Source organism: Quercus robur, chromosome 4 (assembly GCF_932294415.1).
Source record: "Quercus robur chromosome 4, dhQueRobu3.1, whole genome shotgun sequence".
NCBI classification, from domain to species: domain Eukaryota; kingdom Viridiplantae; phylum Streptophyta; class Magnoliopsida; order Fagales; family Fagaceae; genus Quercus; species Quercus robur.
In genome coordinates, this window is record NC_065537.1 from 85,910,020 (window position 1) to 85,930,438 (window position 20,419).

Genomic DNA, 20,419 nt, shown 5'->3' on the forward strand with positions numbered 1-20,419 from the left:
AGGTTTGTCATGATTCCTATCGAAGGCCAAGTGGAGCCATGGAAGATAGGTAGCAAACTGTTAACGTACTCAAAAGCCCATTATAAGCTATTGGCATAGATTGTAAGTTGGAGGTATGAACTTCGAAGAACATTAGCCCGAGTGGAGCCTTTATTCTCCCACCCATACACACCAAGGGTTAAGGGGTAAAAGAACCAAGTGTGCATGTGTGCAAACAAATTTCAAACAAATCTATTTAAATTAAAATATGAGACACATAAGTGTCAAACTAGTCCCTAGTGGAGTCGCCACTGTGGGCACAACGGGGGGTCATCGAAGGAGTCACCAGCTAGTTTTTGCAATGGCCTAAAGACATTCATGTATATTCCATTACTTGAGAAATACAATACATTCATTCAGTATTTCTAACATGGTATCAGAGCCACTACTCTAACCTTTTCTTGTGTCTTGCAGTCTTGTCTTTGTTGGTATTCTCCGCTGCCTCAACTCCTCTGGTTAGTAAGCTTTTTGCATCCTCTCCTGATTGCTCTGCCGCTGTCAGAGGTCCTCAAGACTGAATCTCCACTGCCAGAAGTACATTTTCCACCGCCAAAGACCACTACCTTCTCGGATTTGTCCATTATGATATCCGATTACGACACTAGACATATCATCTTGTAGATCTTTAAACAATCTACTCATCGCCGCCGAAAACATCCAATTTCGACCATTCACACGCTGCCATGTGCCGGTTAAAGTTTCGAAAAATTTCTCCACGTGCTACACGCGCCACCAGTTTTGCTCCAATGTTGTCGCCGCCACCACCATCAGAAGCGTCTTTCTCCTATCTACATCATCAGAAAAGAATCAGCCTCATCGAACTCCTCACGCCTGAAGTTTCTACCAGTTCACTTCACGCAATTCACGTGCCGTTGGGTTTACTGTTGACGTCATTTGCCATGTTAGCCGATTGTGTCAACTGCCAGTAGTCCGTTGACTTGATCGTTGACCATGGTTGACTTTGACCAACATTGACCATTGACTTTTTTGCCTAAGTTGACTTTTATGTAGTCTAAGTGCTCCTTACCCAGTTTTTTGCGTAGATTTCATTTTTGCAATCCATTTTTGCATATTTTCCTTCTAAATGAAGAATAAGGATAGGTTTTCTTCTTATTGCAACAGTCGTTGCCGTCAATCCATCAAACGTTTTGGTTATAATATTGAGACTTGCTATCATCACAACAAATCAGCTGTTTTTATTTCTACTGCTACTGCTGTTGACATTGAGAGCATCCAACCAATGGCTCGCATCTTCGCAAAGTCCACGACTTCTGGATCCACTATCACCATCTCCATAGAGTCTGAAATTTTTGCATCCATTAGTCCAATTCCTTGAGCTATCTCATCCGATATGTAAGAGGAAAAATTGTCCATTGAGCTAAAAAACTTGAATCCAGTGACCCTTATGTTCTTCCCTTTTGAGTCCTTCAACGGAAAACTAGTGAAGTGATCGCAACAAAACTTGACTACATCTTCATACGCAATGGGGTTTACAGTAGATGACCCAATATTGTAGACATTTAAACCTGGTTTCGCAGCAATCCCATGCTTTGCAATGGCTGCTAATGCTATGGATGCATTGACGACCATGTCCATAGGAACCTATAACCATGCATGCTCTCAACTTATAGTGTAAAAATTAAGAAAAGTATTGTACGTCAAATGAATATTGAGAGGAAGTGAGTATGTAGCTATGTACCACATCTACGATTGTTTTTGGATCTGCAGCAAATCCTGGGAGTTGGCTTTTACCATATGCTATAATAATTGGATCTAGCACTCTGATTTGCTCAAATATAAAAAAATAAAAAATAAATAAAAGAAAAAAAGAAGAAACATATAGTTATAAATTCTATCGATAACAAGCTTTTCACATGCAGGATAAAAAAATTATGATTACCATAAAGTGTATATATATCTATACTATATATAGGATTCTTTTTTTTGAATTGGACTTTTATGTGGTTCAGAAATACACCTAAACATTACATTTAACTAGAAAAAAAAACTTGAGAACAACCTGATAAAAATATACCTCAAACTCTACTTAAAATGCTTACAAAATAAGACACTCTCCTACTAATCCATGTCTTCAATACAAACTTATCCAAGTTTTCTAAAAAAAAAAAAAAAAAAAAACTTATCAAAAATTTTTATTAAAAAAAAAAATCTCATTGCATGTGCAAAGCACGCAAGGTTGGATTCAAGTTACACATAAACTTTATTTTTTGATGAAAATATATTACCCTACTTGATAACTCTATTTATTATGTTTTTGGAAAATCCACAATTAAATTATATTATCACCTTATATCAAGATAATTAATAACTAGAGATCAAAAATTATTTATCTCATCTATAAATTAATGTTTAACTTCTAGGTACTTTTAATTTTAAATTTATATATGAACATGAGTTTAAGGATTAAATATTAAATAACACCTACTTAACATAAAATTTATTGAGTCTTTAAAAAGCACAAAAAACATATATGCAATTCAATAGTATGATTTTCAAGTATTAATCTAATAAAAAATTTCTTCTAAAAATATTTTTGATAATTTTTTTTGTGGCATATAACAAGTGTAACTTGATCTAACCTGTTATATATAAAAAAAAAAAAAAAAAAAAAAAATATATATATATATATATATATATATATAGACACAAATTAAAGGTTAAAAAGGGGCACCTATTTCCTTGTATCCATCCAGGAAAAGGATCTTTATAGGTACTCTCAAATTCATAGTTTTCAGAACCGGACTGGACCGTGAAAACTAGAAACCGGGATGAAAATAGGTTTTTTAAGCCTAAAGAATCGGATTTTTTATTAATTCCGTGAACCGCTAAAACCGGGGTTGGATCGCACGAACCGGTGAGAACCGTGCGGTCCAACCCCTTAGCAATTTTTTTTTTTTTTACAATTTTATTCTACTTAAATAAATTATCTATCTCTTACAAGTAATAAAAAAAATTATAATTAAAATCCTTCAAAGATATTCAAATTTACTTCAAAAATTAATCATCAATTTTAATGTTTTCATGGTTATTATTTTATTTTATTAACTTTCTTATTTAATTATTAAATATATGCTTGAAAATTATTAAATTTCCCTCACATATATAGATATATTGTCAATTTTGCTAGTTTTATAAATTTAATATCTATATTTAGGCTTTAATTAATTATTAAATTAATTATGACGTCATCACGGTTTGACCTCGGTTCGACTTCAAAAATCTTGAACTTCTCCCTTTTACGGTTCAATGAACGGTTCGAGTCTGAAAACCTTGCTCTCAATGATGGTAGGGCGGATGATGACTATTGGAATATCTCCTCTCATGCTATTTATTAGCATCTCTCCCATGGCCTTAGTGAACACGTACTTGTTTTCCCAACCAAATAATTTTGCCCTGTTACAGTTCTACTAGTTATATATTAGGATTAAAATAGCTTGAGCAATGAAAACCTAAGCTTAATTAGAATGGTGTCAAAAAATCATCGAAAAAGAGAGAGTGCTGATTTTCCTGGGTATTGGTTTTGATCAATTACTGTTTCATCTCTAATTGAGCATTAAATTAAGCACAGTTCATTACCTTTTCAAACCCAATTCTTTCAACTTTTGAGTAACTTCATTTTCATGCACAGAAAACTTCAAATTTGAAGCCAATTCTATTTCAGCTATAATATCCGGCACTTGGATAGATACTGGTGGCGTTTCTGAGGTGACATTTTTCCCTACTATTGTCTGTCCCATGTGAAAAGTTTCTCCATAATTAATCCTGGTCTCTCCCCATGGACATATGCTGTGTAAAAAAGTAATAGTGTTTTTTTTTTTTTTTTTTTTTTATTTTTTATTTTTTTATTTTAAATATAGGTATTAAGCTTTATAACATCTTATTTGCATACCGGTTGATACATGCAAGAAAAGGCCAAGTTTCTTGCACTTCTTTGCAAAACCTAAGAGCCGAGAAGGTCCTCTTGTGTTTGTGTTGAGAGCAGCATCATACCTACATATATACACGAATAATATTTAAGATTCATTTTCAAACCAAAAAAAAAAAAAAAAAAAAAGAGGCTAAAAAAGCCTTGTTTTAAATAAATGCACGTTCAAACTAAAAAAATAGAGAAACCTTTCATCATAATTTGTATTGCCAGCTGAATTTATGATCACATCAACTTCTTTTGCGATTTCATTAGTTGTATCAGGATCCATCCCCAGATTGGGTTCACAAACATTCCCAACTACTGGGACCAGCTTCCTCATCATGAAAGCCTTAAAGGATTCCCCATGCATTTGTTCCAAGAACTTGAAAAGTTCCGAGTCTAAAATCTAATCACAATAATTAAATCTCTGAGACTATATATGAACGTAGATTCAGAAGTTCTTTATGCTTAAAATACAAAGAAACAAAAAAGTAACATGCATCTTTACATAGCATTATTATTCATTTTGTTGACTATATATGACCCACACAACAGAAAACAAAAAGAAAATCTTTATATTATAACATACTTCAGTTTTCAATCCGTGGATGGCAGCTTCTTTATCCTTTGCCTTAATCAAGAGAAAGATTTTCCCCACATCTGGTATTGTACGTAACATCTTCTCAATAAAAACTGCACCATTGAATATATATTCCCAATTACTATGTTAGATAAACTAACAAGATCTATTGTTGTATCACATGAAATTCACTTATTCATAATAATCTAGATATGTAGTAGAACAAAACGACCGTGGGCACAATTTATGAGTTCAACAATCTAGGTATCCTAACTTACTGCCAGGAGTCGGTCAAATTTCCTTGAGGAGCTTAAGAATAAAATGATTGTGGCGCAAAAAAACTCTCTCTCTCTCTCTCTCTCTCTCTCTCTCTCTCTCTCTCTCTCTCTCTCTCTCTCTCTCTCTCTCTATATATATATATATATGCATGCGATCCTTACTCCCCAACCCTAATTAGAATTGAAAGTTAATGCGTAGAACAATTATTATTATTATTGTTATTATTTAGGAACGTTTCTAATTCTACTTATTTTTGAGATGATAAATTAATAATTAAGTTTTATATTTAGATTTTATTAACATCTCTTTTACAATTGGAAAAAGTAAATCAGCTTAATATGTTTATGATATAATCAATCTTAAGTAGAATTTTAATAAATTTAATTTATTATAAACATTATTGTAACTTCACTTAATAATATGATTTTCTGTTATGGGTGACTTATTTACAAAAACCAAAGCTTCAAGTTCTTAGGGAAATTGATTGTCAATGGTTAATTAACACACCCTTACAGCAGGTTCCTGCCATCATCTACACTTGCAGTTTCATTGTATCTGTTATTCTACAGGTCCCCTTGTGAAACCCACTTCTTTGGTTGAAAAACCGTGTTTTCTACAAATTCTTTATTTATTGATACCTGACCTTTTCAGGAGATTGCATGGACTGGCCAACGCCTGAAGGCCTACTACTCTGCTGGTGGCATTATTTGGATATTTTCTGATGCAGCAATCATTTTCTTACCTAGAAGCATGAGTGCTTTCATGTACATAATATCAATATTTATTGGTGTCGCAAATGCTTTGATGATGCCGGGACGGACCCAGGATTTTAAGCTGGGGGGGCCGGAGATAAGTGAAAAAAATTTTCAAATACGCATCCATATAGTATTAATAAACTATCAACCAAGACAAATACCCAAAAATCATTGTTTCTTAATATATCAAGATCAACTTTTTGAAATTGTATTTGAGAGATATGGTTATTTTCCGGAATTAGGATATCGGCATTTTCTGGAATTGGGGAATGAATATTTCTTGGGATTGGAACATCGGCATTTTCCAGAATTGAGGAATGAATATTTTCTAGAATTGGAACATCCACTTTTTTTGGAATTGGAATAGCAATATTAGTTGTTGGCAATCCCACGTTGACTTTGGAAGAATTTGAATATTTTCTTTTGAAAAAATCAAACATTGTAGTTGATTTTTTCATGATCTACAAATAAAATAAGAATCATATATATTATCTCACAAATGGTTGTTGTTACTAACTAAAGACAAATACTAGAATCTAGGTAATATGCACGATGCATTTAATTATAAATTTAGTATTTCTCACTTCTTTTCAATTTATAAATTTATTTAATTTAGCATTATGGATTAACAATAGACACAAATGAATCTTGTTATTTTCTAAAATTTGTGATGTGTGACAATTTTCTATATTATATGATTTGTTTTTTTCTTTTGTCTTTGGTCTTTGCCTTTATTTATCTTTGCCTTTGTCTTTGTCTTGTACTCTCCATATTTCAGACACTGACCCAATCCCACTGCAGATGCTATAAATTTATTCTGCACTACTAAAAAAAAACTTTTCTTAACTTCACCTTCTTTTTCTTTTCTTAACTTTACCTTCTTCTTTTTTTTGTCACTTGTCTTTATTGTTGCCCAACTATCAGTCAACAAAGAACAAACAGACAAACACTACACTAATATATTCTCTAATCTTTACAAACTCTACTCTCTCTCTCTATCTCTCTTTTCTATATAATACAAGAGAGAGAGAGTCACAAACACAGAGTCACAAAGCCAATGCCAAAAAAAAAAACACCACAGGCAGAATAAATTTTTAGATTCACAATCACGGAATCACCAACATAAGTTCATCACTCATCAGTAAAAACACAAACACCACAAGTCCACAAGCACAGATTTTTAGATTCTGAGATTCACAAACATTATATTAGGTTTTGAAGGAAAGGATAGATTAAATACCTGTGAACTGTGAAGGCTGGAGCAGTAGAGCAACGAAGCTGGGCTAGGCAGTGCAGATCGAGCACCGGCGGCGGCGGCAAGATGGGTCTCCGGTTTGGATATACGACAGCTGATGGCGGCGTGGGTACTGGGTAGCAAGATGGGTCTCTCTAGCGTGGGCGTGGGCAGCGTCGTCATGGCGTGGGCGGCGGCGTCACGGCGTGATGGCTCTCTCCTTTCTCTGTCTCGCTCTCACCTCTCCCTTTCTTTTTTTTTTTTTCTTTTTTTCCTTCGTTTCTCGCTTTTCCGTTTGGTTTTGGGGTCTTATTGAATACTGACTGCTGGGATTTCTTCTTCTTCATTTTTTTTTTTTTTTTTTTTTTTTTTTTTTTTTACATATACATATTTTTTAAGGTTTTCATGGGCTCCTGGGCTGGCCGGCTGGGATAGGTATGGTTGAGGTGAGGGGGGCCCGAGCTAAAAACCAAGGGGCCCAGGCCTTTTTTTTGAAAATTTTACATGCTAAAAAAAAAAAATTTTGGGCCCAGGGGGGGCCCTAGCCCCCTTTGCCCTCAATGTGGGTCCGTCCCTCATCATGATGGTATGATCTAATATTCTGTGCTATTAATCTTTTCTTCGTTTCAAGTAATTTATGAGTCCATTTCACTTCTATGACATTTCAAGATAAGTGAAGCATTGTCCTTATTGTTGAATTTTCTTATCAATAAAAGAAAAGGCATTGTCCTCATGGTTGATGGAAACCAATTAGATTTGAGAATCAAAATATTATGACACGATAAACAACCAGCCTTCTAGGACTTGTTACAGCAATATGACAACTTTAGAGTTTATAAATCTTCCTCTGAATAGTTATGCTTCATAACAGATAATTTTGCTAACAAAGCATTAAATAAAGAACATTCGTATTCTTCTAATTCAACCCAAGCTTATTGATTTGAGTTTGACAATGATGATTCTAATAAAAAATTAAGCCAAAATCCCAAAATTTCCCAAGTGTATTGAAAATGAGATAATTTTTAAGAAGTTCCATCTAAATTAGGGATCCGGATCCTCTCCGTTTCAATATGAAATGGAGAGTGTCCAGTGAAAGGCTGAGATTGATTTAAAATCAATCTATGGCCTAAAATCAGCCACGCCATTTAAAATACACTTAACAGAGCAATGAGTCATAATTAACGTTAGTTTTCAACGTTTCTTCTGTCTCTATGGGTTCTCACTTTCTCTATCTCTCTCATCAAAAATCCATGGCTCCTCTCTCTCACCTCAATCGAGTTTCTCCCTCACTCTCCCTAGCGCTCCACTCTCTCAACCCCGACTGCGCCTCCACCAATCTCTCCACCAACACGCTTGCTCTCTGCCTCTCCCTCAACCCCGTCGTCATCGCTTCCCGCATTCCCAACTCAAACCCATAAGCAAAAACAAAGAAAAAACAGTAAACAGTAACTCACCAGTTGAGATCCCAACCCCACACATTCGCACCCTTTTTAGACCCAGATCAGAGAGAAAGGGTTGGGGTTTGGAGAGAATCGGGTGTTTAAGTGAGAATTTGATGCTTTTCAGACCCAGATCAGAGAAAGTAAGGGTTAGGGTTTGGATAGAATTGGGTAAGAGAGAAGTTGATGCTCAATCTCCATGGCTACAGCTAGCAACCATCGTGTTCCGCTCCACCAATTCCGGCAGTGGTTTCGGTAAAGTTCCTCTGTCTCTCTCTTTGATTTTTCCTTCTTTTAATTTTCTCAACAAAAAAGAAGATTTTTTAATTTTTTTGTGTTGTATTAGGATTTTGTTTTCTTTTGATAAAGAAATTGAATTCCCTATTGTACTTGGGAAAAAAATAATGTGGAATTTGTGTTATTCGATACAGATTGTGTTCAAGTGAAAAGACAACAAAAAAATTGAATTTGTATGTATACTAAAGTAAATGATGATTTATTTATGATACTAAATCTATGATTTTTTCCTCTGATCTTGATTTCTTTGCCTAAGAGTATCCATTTCTTATTCCTTAGTTTCTTTCACTGAAACAGAACTATGATTCTTAGTTTGAAGTTTGTCACAATGGATCAATTTTTTCTCGTTCCCTATGTTACTACTGTGGTTTGAGTTGTGAAATGCACTGAAGATGTTTGAGAAAATATACCTATTGAAATCCACCTTATTTGGTCTTGGGTGTTTGTGTTTCCCTAGGTTATCAATTAAGTAGAGTAGAGTATGTGTTCGTTTTGACACTTTAATGATCTAAAATCTGGTTTATTTGATGGAAAACCAAATTGTGCAAGTATCTTTGTTAGTGGCTTTGTAATGAGAGTGTTGTGCATCTGTCTCCTTAGGTTCTAATTAATTGGAGTAATACATGTGTTTTTGTCACATTTTTGAGTCTATAGAGTAAAAATATTTCATTTAAAGTCATAGTATCAAGAAATATGTAAATGTATGTAATTATTTGGCCTAATTAAACAGCCATGTGATGCATCAGTAAGTATTGGGCTATTGATTCACTTTTGGGCTATTGATGTGGTTTATATACTGTTCTTACAATTAACAGCTTAGATGCACTATTTATTTATTTATTTTTCAAAATTTGTTTATGCTAAAGTACTGATGAGTTTAGTTTTGCCAGATATGCAAGGCACTTGCTGGAGCTGACAGAAAGGAGCTGATGAGGAAGTTGCCAAAATTTATATATGATGAGGAGAAAACTTTGGAGGTGAGAAGCTGTTCCTGCATTTGCAATCCTTTAAATTATTCATTATGTGTGTATGCATGTTTGTTAATGTGTTCAGTTTTGAAAGTAAAGTCTTTTTGGTTACAAATAAAGGCCTAGTTATGGTTGGTTGTCGTAAGAAAAACAAGAAAAATAGAATGGTTCGTATGTATAAGTAAGCTTTATGAATTGTGCTTCAATAAAAAAAATAAGAAACAGAAACATTGTACAAATTGTTTGTGTTAACTTATATTTTCATCCTTTTTGAACTATTATTGATATTGTTTTAGTTATCATTTTTTTTTTAAATGTTTGCAATGCATTGATATTGCATTGGTGGTGTGATGACTACAGAGAACCCGCAAAATATTAACGGAGAAGATTGCTCAGTTGAATTCAGCCATAGACGATGTTTCTGCTCAGCTTCATGGAGATGATGCCCCTAATGGAGTTGCAGTGAATTCAGATGAAGTTGGAGCTTCAATGTAAAATAATATTTGTTGTAATTTCCATATAAACCATCACTACTTACGTGTGATTAGTACTGACAAACAATGTTTTGAATCCTTTATCCCTTTTAATTTTCTATTCGGTTAATAAATTCAGGTTGATTGTACTTATATAAAAAATTTACTAGAAATGATAGCAAAATATGATTTGTTTCACAGCAATTTTCTCTTAGTAGTAATTATTTATAGTTAGGTACTAATTGTTCTCTCACGTGGTATTCTCACATTCCTACAATAAAGTATTGTGGATTTTTTTTTTTCCACACAATCAGTAGCAGATTTTCCACCTGAGATTGCACACTTGAGCTTATGAGGTGGTTCCAACAGCATGGTTACCAGATTCAATTCCCCAAGTAATATTACCTTGTGCCAATTTGACTCTATTTACACAACGGGGAAAAAAAGCACAGCAAATACATCCCGATTGAAAATACAAAGATGGAATTTATTCAAATGTAAGAAATTAGATGAAAGAAAATTTCACATTATTTTTTGCTTAACATGCAAAGATATAAGTCAAAGAATCAGAATATTATGAGCAGATAAAGGGGGAAAGGAAAAGAAAAGAAAGGTGATAGTACCAGTGAGTGAGTTATTCAGTTGTTGAACAATTGTAGCACCCAAAAGCTTTCATTAAGTCCCACTTCTTAAGAGTAGGTTTCTTTGGTTCTTCATCTGAAATTTCTTCATTTGAAATTTCTTCATCTGAAATGGAAAAAATAAAGATTCAAATATCCAAACTGTGCCAAGACCATATTTACAAATTTATTTGAAACTCAAACAGTTGGAAATAATATTACCTGATATTTTACAGGTTTCCTATCTCATAATGTGTCTATAACATCATGGTATGGTAAGCAACATTGAGAAATTGGAGCTAAGATAAAAGCAAATGTCTTGTTTACGATTTTACAAAATTCACCAAACAATCCTTTTGTTCACAGAACTAATCAAGTTAAGAAGTCTCTAAGTGCCAACAATCTTCATTTATGAGAACCTATTAGATCAACATTTAAGAAATAAATTTAGAGAATAAGTGAGAAACTAACAAATTTTCTTCCAATCCATGCTTATTGCCAAGAAAATGAAGAAGAGAAAGATAAATTAAAAAGAGAAGGTAGAAAGAAATACTTTTTCTACCATATTTGTGAGTGCTAGGAGGTGGGGCAGTCCAGCACAAAGCTGGGTTGGATTTCAGCTGAAATGCAGTTGATAAGGGCACCTTTGCAATCCTTGACAGTTCTCCTAGCAGTTTCCCATATTTGGATGGGAAGTGATGAGATTGACTCATGTACCATCTGATTCTGGTTGTACCAAATAGGCTAGGCTGTGACAAAAAAAGTTTCCAAGTCTTGAGTGGTGCCATTGGTGACGAAATGAAATGCTAGATCAGTAAAATCCCCAGAATTTGACTCCTAATCCACTGGACAGTTTAGACAACTGCTCCACACCTCTTTGGGAGTGTCACACTGTATAAGGGCATGCAGAGTACTTTCAGGGCACAAGTCACAAACAGGGCAAATACCATATGTGCTTACTCCTCTCTGGTTCTTAGGCAATGCATAGTGGGGAGGGCATTCATGCAGGCATGCCAGGCGAAGATTCTGATCTTTGCTGGGATGTTGAGGTGCCACATCCTTTTCCAGAGAGGCGAGCAAGGATCATCTCTTGAGCTTTCACCCTCATTAGATGGATGAATGATTGGAAGTGCTACATAGTAAACGCTTTTGACAGAGAATTCACCTTTCTTGCTTCCAATTCATATGATTTGATCATCTAGGAGGGTGTAGCTGAGAGGGATGTTTAGGTAGGTAGGTAGGTTCTTCTAACAAAATCAACCTTCCAACACCTTTTGTCTTCATCAATGAGCGCCAAGACCATGGGGAAATATCTTCAAATAATAATTCTGATGCATACATAATAATACTTAGAAACAGATACAAGCATGACAAACAAAAATTTACAAACTTAATGTAGTGGAATACAAAAGCAACTGTTCAACCATTACTAATTCAAATACGTAAGCTACCTCTCACAGGAGTCATGAGTTTATTTACATACTTTGTCAAAGTAATTATCATGTATCTCAATGTAAGTATGGAATTAGAAAGCACTACATCACCTTATACATGGGTTATCATTTACTCTACACTTCTCATCATATTAGCACGTGGAATGGAACAAATCAAGAATAGATATTAGTACGTAAACTAACAAGAAGAAGTCATATGGAATGAAAAACAATCTACAAGTAAATCAGGTCTTAAAGAGGTGAAAGAAGAAACAAGGGGGAAATGACAAAAAATACTCTAGAGAGATAAATTAGGATATTGTATGAGTTGCCTCTTTGGATGGTTCACTAAATGAAGCTATGGATTGTTGTGAGAAACTACCAACATAAATGTACATGATAAAAGCTTGAAAGTGCACACATTAAAATGATGCATCAAGTTCTGTTGCTAATATCTCCTGATGCATCAAGTTCTATTGCTAATATCTCTATAGAAAGGATTGCTTCACAAAAAAATAGTGCTAACTATATTATTTAGTCTGTCATCACAACACCAATAATTAAAAGATTTTTGGATCTCTAGTTTTATAATATATGATAATTAGTGTTATGAAACATATGCTAGAGATTTTTTAAATTGATAGTGAGAAAAATATAGTAGTTTGCTGTTTCGATAACATATAGGAATATTTATAAGAATAGAAGGTGCTACATTTTATTTTATTTTTGGATAATCAGTCAGAAATTTCATTGAAACCAAGCTGAAAACCAGCAACACAAATAAAACAGCAAGTCTGAACCAGCAGACAGAGCACTAAGACAATTACAACTCAGGGCCACAAAAGCATGACACTTAAGTACTCTACAACAGTAATACAAATACACCAGCAAGCCTGAAACTATCAGACAGAGCACTAAACAAAAAATTCCAACAAGGTGCTAGATTCATGTGATATTTCACAGGTGTCATATCTCTAATATAACTACATGGTATGCCAAGAAACCTTACAAAATTAATCCAAACATGAAAAGAATGCCAAATGCCTTCAATATTAGGTAACGGAACTCTCCAAGCAAACCTTGTTAAATGAATTCTTACTAGTTGAGAAGTCCAAGAATCACTCACCATGAAATTAAACTATCCTTAAAAGCATGGTCTTCATTCATGGGAACCTATTAGACCAATGTTTAAGAAATAAATTTAAAGGAGAATAAGTGAAAAAGTAAAAATTTATCTACCATGCCATGCATATTGCCCAAAAACAATGAGAAGGATAAATTAAAAAAAAAAAAAAAAAAAAGAGAATGTAGAAAGTAATATTTTTTTCTACCATATTTCAAGAAAAAGAAAATTCAAAAATTGAAACCTAATCTATGAGGAAAGATTTAATTTGTTTAGGAAAGAGATAATTACCATTCTTTTTCTTAGTTTCTGCATAATTTTTGTACCAAGTAGATTTAGAAAAACATGCATTACTAAACTCTTGTCTGCTATATTATCAATTATCCTCAGGCATTTGCATATAGAAGTATAGAACCCAATAACTAATAAAGTCCCCATACTTGAAACCAAAAGGAAAAGCTAAGAGAGAACTAATCTGGTATTTAATAAATTTGAAGGGAACTGAGAATGGAGATGTGTGCACCTGTAGACACACGAATTAAATCCTTCTAAAATAAATTTTTAACCCTGGGATGTGAAAAGCTTAGTCTACTCTTGACAAATTTCCACCTGGATTTTTTTTACTAAATAAGTGAGAAAAGATATTAAAAAAAAGTAAAAAACAAAAACAAAAACAAAAAACAAAAATCCAAACAAATGGTTCACATTATTTTGGATCATGAAAATCAAATTCCTCCTTTAAAATGAGAATTCATTAGGAATTATTTATTCTTTACCAGAAATATATTTTCTTTCCTTGCACCTTTTTTAACTCAATATATAAAGTTAAACTATCTTCAAATAACAATTATGATGAATGCATAATAATACATAGAAACAGACACAACCATGACAAGTAAAAAATTCCAAACTTAATGTGCTGCAATACCTAAGCAACTGTTAAACCATTACTAATTCAGATACGTAGGCTCACCTCTTGCAGGAGTCATGAGGTCATTTGCATACTTTGTCAAAGTAATTATCCATGTACCTCAATGTAATTATGGAATTAAAAGCACTACATCACCTTATACATGGATTATCATTTACTCAACACTTCTCATCATATTAGCATGTGAAATGGAACAAATCAAGAATAGATATTAGTACATAAACTGACAACAAGAAGTCATATGGAATGACAAAAAATCTACAAGTAAAAATCAAGTCTTAAAGAGGTGAAGAAATGAGGGGGAAATGACCAAAAGGACTTGAGATAGAAATTAGGATATTGTATGAGTTGCCTCTTTGGATGGTTCACTAAAGGAAGCTATGGATTTTTGTGAAAAACTGACAATATAAATGTACATGATCAGAGCTTGAAGCACACATTAAAATGATGCATGAAGTTCTATTGCTAATATCTCTGTAGAAAGGATTTCTTCACAAAAAAAATAGTGCTAACTATATTATTTATTCTGTCATAGCAACACCAATAATTAAAATATTTTTGGATCTCTAGTTTTATAATATATGATAATTAGTGTTATGAAACAAATGCCGGTGAATTTTTTTTTTTTTTTTTTTTTTTTCTTTTTCTTTCCCAAGCAACTTATAATATAAAAATTGATAGTGAGAAAAATATAGTAGTTTGCTGTTTTGATAACATATAGGAACATTTTCCATTTTATTGGAATTTATCAAATGATTTAAAAAATCGAGCTATGTTTTCAAAGAAGACCAAACTACTAGAAAAAATTGCGAGTCATTATTATTATGATTTTGATTTAAAGATACAACAGCAAGTTAGGTGCTTACATATAAAAAGGATTTGAAGCAGCAAAATTCCTATACAATGAGCTAATTCCAGCAGCATGGTTGTAAGATTTAATTCTCCTTGCAATATTACCTCGATATCACCTTGAGCCAAATTTTACTCTGTTTAAACAATAGTTGAAGCACATCAAATACATCATCCCATCAACTCAATTTGAGAAACAAAGATGCAATTTATCGGAAAGAAGAAAATGATGAAGGAAAAGTCACATGCTTTTTTATTAATATGCAAAAGTCATAAATTAATTAAAGATCGAAAATCCTAAGAGCAGATAAAGGGTATAAAAAGGAAATGCGAAAAATACCAGTGAATTCAATCAAATAAGCCTTGGTATCCATTACAACATCCCAGGACCACAAAGAGAGGAAGTTCATGTTTTAAAAGCATCGGTCTTTCTCATTTAGGTGAACAGTCTTGCCTTCACCTTGAAAGCCAACTTCTGCCCAGAAGAGAATTTACTTATACAACATAATTGGAAATTTTTTACAAAAAATGAGGAAAAAGGGTTCAATTTGTGTAAAGACCTTATAATTTTACTTTGGAACTCAAATTGTTAGAAATAAAATCATTTGTTCCCTTCTGTCTGATAGCTTTTGTTGTCTAGTATTCAATTTAAAAGTCATTAGAAAAGTTAGGAACTCCTGTTCTTGAGAATAGAAGGTGCTAGATTTTATTTTATTTTATTTTTGGATAATGAGGCAGAAATTTCATTGAAACCAAGCCGAAAACCAGCAACACATATACAACAGCAAGTCTGAACCAGCAAACAGAGCACTAAGACAATTACAACTCAGGAAAACAAAAGAATGACACTTGACAACAGTAACACAAATATACCATCAAGCATGAACCTATCAGGCAGAGCACTAAACAAAAAATTCCAACAAGGTGCTAGATTCATATGATATTTCACAGGTGCTATATCTCTAACATAATCCATGGTATGCTAAGCAACCTTAATAAATTAATCCAAAGATGAAAGGAATGCCTTCGTTATGAAGTAACAGAACTCTCCAAGCAATCCTTGTTCAATGAAGTCTTACTGGTTGAGAAGTCCAAAAATCATTCACCATGAAATTAAGCTATCCTTAAAAGCAGAGAATACTTTGAGTGGTAACACCAAGCTATAGCTTTCATCCATGATAACCTATCAGACCAAAGTTTGAGAAATAAAAAAGTGAATTAAGTGAGTGAAGTAATAAGTATTCTACCATGTTGCAAAAAAATGAAAAAGTTTTGAGAGGAAATGAGGATCCATAGCTGACCTCAATATTTGTGACTAACGCTTTGTTATTGTTATGGCCTATCATATTGCAAGAAAAACAACAAAAATAAAGAACATTCACTCCAAGTTTCTGTGTGGAAAGAATTAATTAGATAAGGAATGAGATAGTTACCATAATTCTCTCCAAGTTTCTGAGTAAATTTCATATAGGCTAGTTAAAAAAAAAAAAAAAAAAAAAAAAAAAAAAAAACAATCACTCTAAAACTCTTGCCTGCTTTAGTATTCAATTCTCCCCAGGCTTTTGCATATAGAATCCAATAAATGATAAACTCATCAACCTGAAACCAAAGGATAAAATTAAGAGAGAACTAGAATAGTATTTGATAAATTTGGTTCTGTAGTAACAAGCTATATATTCAGACCTTATTTTTTAGTTTAATTAATACTTACATCTTTACTGAGAAACCTGGAGAAACACTGGAGTTAAATCCTTCCAAAAGAAATTCCAATCTCTGGGATGGGATGTGAGCATCATAGTGCACTCTTGAACTATATCCTCCTGCATTTTTCAAATATGTGAGAAAAGATATACAAACAAGTTTCCAATCATATGTTTCTTATTATTTTGGTTCACAGGAATTAAAATCCTCCTCTTCCTCTCCCTTTCCCATTCAACCGATAAAGCAGAATTTCTTCAAACAAGCACTATGATGCATGCATATCTCTTTTGCTATACAAACTGGTGAAACAACTCCCGCATTACCAGGGAAATATCTTTGGATATTTAGAAGGAAAAAAAATGTACAAAATATCAAACAGGAGAAGGTAAAGTTGCAAATCTAAAGTCCTAAAATATACAAAAGCAGTCGTTAAAAGTTATAGCCATTATGATTCTAGATACGTTTGCTCACCTTTCATAGGAGTCTTGAGGCTATTTGCACACTTTATGAAAGCAATCATCCTTGTATCTCAATGTACTTTGAGATTAAAAGCACTACATCACTTATACATGGGGTCCTATATATTTACTCGTTACTTCTAGTCCTGTACCAATGTATGTGAAATACAAGAAAACAAGAATTGATAATTCAGATCTTGAAGATGTGAAAGAAGAAACGAAAGAAAAAAAGGACAAAGAACACTGGAGGGGGAGGTTAGGATATTGTATAAGCTACCTCCAAAGATAATTCACATGAGAAAGCCACTTAGTTGTAAAAAGCTGGCCATACAAATGTACATGACAAAAGCCTGAAACACCCGTATTAAAATGATGCATCAGGTTCTGCTAGTACTATTACTAGAAAAAAAAATAGCTTAAAAAAAAGGATGTCTCGACTACAATAATTAGTTTGTAACAACAATAACAATAATTAATAGGTGCTTGATATTTGATGTTATAAATCATATCAGAGGTAGAATTCTTTTCTTTTAGCTCAAACCAACCAATAATATTGAAATCAACAAAGTGAGAAAACTTTTAGTTAGTTCGTTGTTTTGGTAACATTTTCCTTCTAAATATCAAGATACTTTTGAAAAATAAAACCATGATGCTTAAAAATTATATTTTATTATAAAGCATGATGTCATAGTGATTTAACTTAGATAACAAATTGTGATACATGGTATTATCTGTAGACATAACAGAAAATTGGAAGGTTATATATAAAAAGGAATTAAAGCAACAGAATACCTGTACAATGAGCTGATTCCTATGGCTTGGTTACCAGATTCCAGTGCCGAATGCAACTTTGCCTTTATTCAATTCTCCTACTAATATTAGCTTGTGCCAATTTTGAATCTGTTTAAACAATGAGAAACAAAGCACATCAAATACACCACCTCTTCATCAACCCAGTTGAAAATACAAAGATGGAATTTATTAGAACATAAGAAACTGGATGAAGGAAAATTGAGCAGATAAAGGGGGGAAAAGGAAAAGCAAAGAAAGTTGATATTACCAGTGAGTGAGTTGTTGAGTTGTTGAACAATTGCAGCACCCAAAAGCTTTAATCAAGTCCCAATTGCAGCACCCAAAGGTTTCATTTGGTTCTTCTTCATCTGAAATTTAATCACCAAGAAATACAGACGTTGAGAGAGAACAATGGAGAAGAGGAATTGGGCTTTTGGATTTTTTTTTAATCGAAGGTTGGGAATAAAATGGTGACTTTTACATACCTGGCTCTTCTTCTTGCGGTTCCGGATACAAATACAAATTGGGAATGTGAGAAATTTTATGCCAATCTTCCCCGATTTGCTTCTTGCATCTTTTCAGTAAGATGGGACATCCAACAATTAGTAGTGTTTGCAAAGAGGCAAGGGCACCGAATCCTTCTGGCAATGATTCCAAATTAGGGCAATCCCAAATTCGTAGTGTTTGCAAAGAGGTAAGGGCACCGATTCCTTCTGGCAATGATTCCAATTTAGGGCAATCCCTAATTTGTAGTGTTTGCAAAGAGGTAAGGGCACCGATTCCTTCTGGCAATGATTCCAAATTAGGGCAGTCCCAAATTTCAAGTGATTGAAGAGATATAAGTTTGCAGATCCACTCCGGTATAGCTATCAAACTAGGACACTCCTCAATATGGAGTATTTGTAGAGAGCTGACATATTGAAGCCCCGTTGGGAGAGAGACCAACTTCGGAAGATGATAGAAATCCAAAGAGAGAAGGGTCGTAAGTCCTTGCCATTCCATCTCATCCCAATCATTGGATAAATCAACCACCTCAGAGTACTGAACATGCAGATCTTGAAGTGCCGTAAGATATCGAATGCCTTGAGGAAGAGGACATTTGTAATTGTCTAGATATAGAGTACGGAGAGAAATGAGATTTGGTAGGCACTCCTCTGGCAAAGCTTCTTCTATTTTCATGAAACTTAATTTGGAGAGAGGGGCAACAATTGTAGAAGAAGAAGAAGAAGAAGCAATTGATGGTAGATTCCCTGAAGAAGTCTTGTTGTTTATCATCATCCTCTCTAATGACTGCTTCAAGCTACAATTACCTAGGCTCAAACTTTCGAGATATGGAAACAAAGGAAAGGAAGTCAGCTGAGGGCAATACTCAATCCATAACTCGAAAAGGCGAGGAAATGAAGGAAGAGAATCCCTCCTTCCCCGCCACCATCCCTTTAAATTAGGGCAAATCCTAATATAGAGTGTCTCCAAAGATGGGTAGAATAAAGAATCACTGTTATCTCTCTCTGAATCTGATATGTGCTCTAAACAATCCAATTTGGACAAATGGATAATTTTGAGAGAAGGCAATTGGTCCAACGGTGGAAGATATTGGCATTTTTTAGAGAAAGTTAATTCAAATTGGACAAGATTTGTGAGGGACAGAAACCAATGTGGAAATCTCACTCCCCCATACCACCGTAAACTCAATGCTTTGAGATTTATATGTGGTTGCAAGGCTTCCAATGACATGTCATCATAACCAGCATCACCATTCTCATTAATGTCTTCTTCTACCCACTTTAAGTCCAACCTATCAAGGCACTGTTTCTCTTTCAAATTTGCATCCTTATACTCTAAACGGGCATCTTTTACTCGTTTGAGATTTTCAATTGACAGATTTCCTCTTAACTCATTTAGCCTGTTAAGTTCCTTCAATTCACCGTAACTTCTAGGCACTGAATCAATCCTGCCCTTACTCATCACAAATCTTGACAATGTTTGTAGATTAGTCAATTGGCCTAGTCCATTTGGCATATGAGTCAAACTCTGACACTCATTAATCTCAAGAAACTTGAGGTTGGCTAATTTGTTAATATCTCTTGGCAATTCTTTAAGTTTATAACACATAGAGAGTTTAAGTGTTTGCAAATTGTACAACTTCACAATAGAATTAGGAAGCATCTTAATGTCTCCATTCCTAGAAAGGTCAAGATATCTTAGATGCTTCAATTTTTTGATAGAACTCGGAATTGTTTTAATCCCCATGTAATGCAAATCCAACAAGCGTATGAACTTAAAACTTGCCACAATTGCACTATAAGTTGAACTATCCAATCTCATGCTATAATACATTGGTTGACATGGCAAAAGAAATGTCTTCATCCTTCTTGCTCTATATAATGAGGTCGGAATGTCCGAAGATGAGGATAATATATGCCCAAATGACACATGATGAGTTTTCTCATCAATGTCTGCCTCTTTTGAATAAATGGTAGTGCTCTCTGATCCCATTACTTTTATTGCTAAATCATGCAT

General features: G+C 33.8%; 1 protein-coding gene, 1 long non-coding RNA gene and 1 pseudogene across 18 annotated transcripts; 1 reads left to right on the forward strand and 2 right to left on the reverse strand.

The window, feature by feature from the left end:
* Positions 1 to 1,215: 1,215 nt before the first annotated feature.
* LOC126722837 (fatty acyl-CoA reductase 2, chloroplastic-like) lies at positions 1,216 to 4,747 on the reverse strand (annotated as a pseudogene).
* Positions 4,748 to 7,195: 2,448 nt separating this feature from the next.
* On the forward strand, positions 7,196 to 10,192 carry LOC126724176 (uncharacterized). The gene is made up of 3 exons (XR_007654665.1): positions 7,196 to 8,509; positions 9,442 to 9,528; positions 9,880 to 10,192. It is a non-coding gene; the product is annotated as an uncharacterized LOC126724176 (long non-coding RNA).
* Positions 10,193 to 10,300: 108 nt separating this feature from the next.
* LOC126724165 (putative disease resistance protein RGA1) lies at positions 10,301 to 20,419 on the reverse strand. Of its 17 annotated transcripts, none has more exons than XR_007654645.1 (10): positions 16,382 to 16,461; positions 16,250 to 16,287; positions 15,289 to 16,131; positions 14,966 to 15,085; positions 13,460 to 13,777; positions 13,172 to 13,218; positions 11,166 to 11,940; positions 10,835 to 11,031; positions 10,616 to 10,739; positions 10,301 to 10,414 (listed from the first exon to the last, which is right to left on the reverse strand). XR_007654645.1 is itself a non-coding variant. In XM_050428524.1 (7 exons), coding segments are annotated over exons 1-3 (2,136 nt in total). In that variant the 3' UTR covers positions 16,475 to 16,547; positions 16,660 to 16,768; positions 17,121 to 17,253; positions 17,385 to 17,457; positions 17,900 to 18,006. The 17 variants fall into 17 exon arrangements, 5 of the variants coding, with proteins under 5 accessions (XP_050284484.1, XP_050284485.1, XP_050284481.1 ...); XR_007654650.1 differs by lacking the exon at positions 16,382 to 16,461 and having other exon boundaries at positions 15,289 to 15,420; positions 16,028 to 16,131; positions 16,250 to 16,339; XR_007654648.1 differs by lacking the exon at positions 16,382 to 16,461 and having other exon boundaries at positions 15,289 to 15,423; positions 16,028 to 16,131; positions 16,250 to 16,339.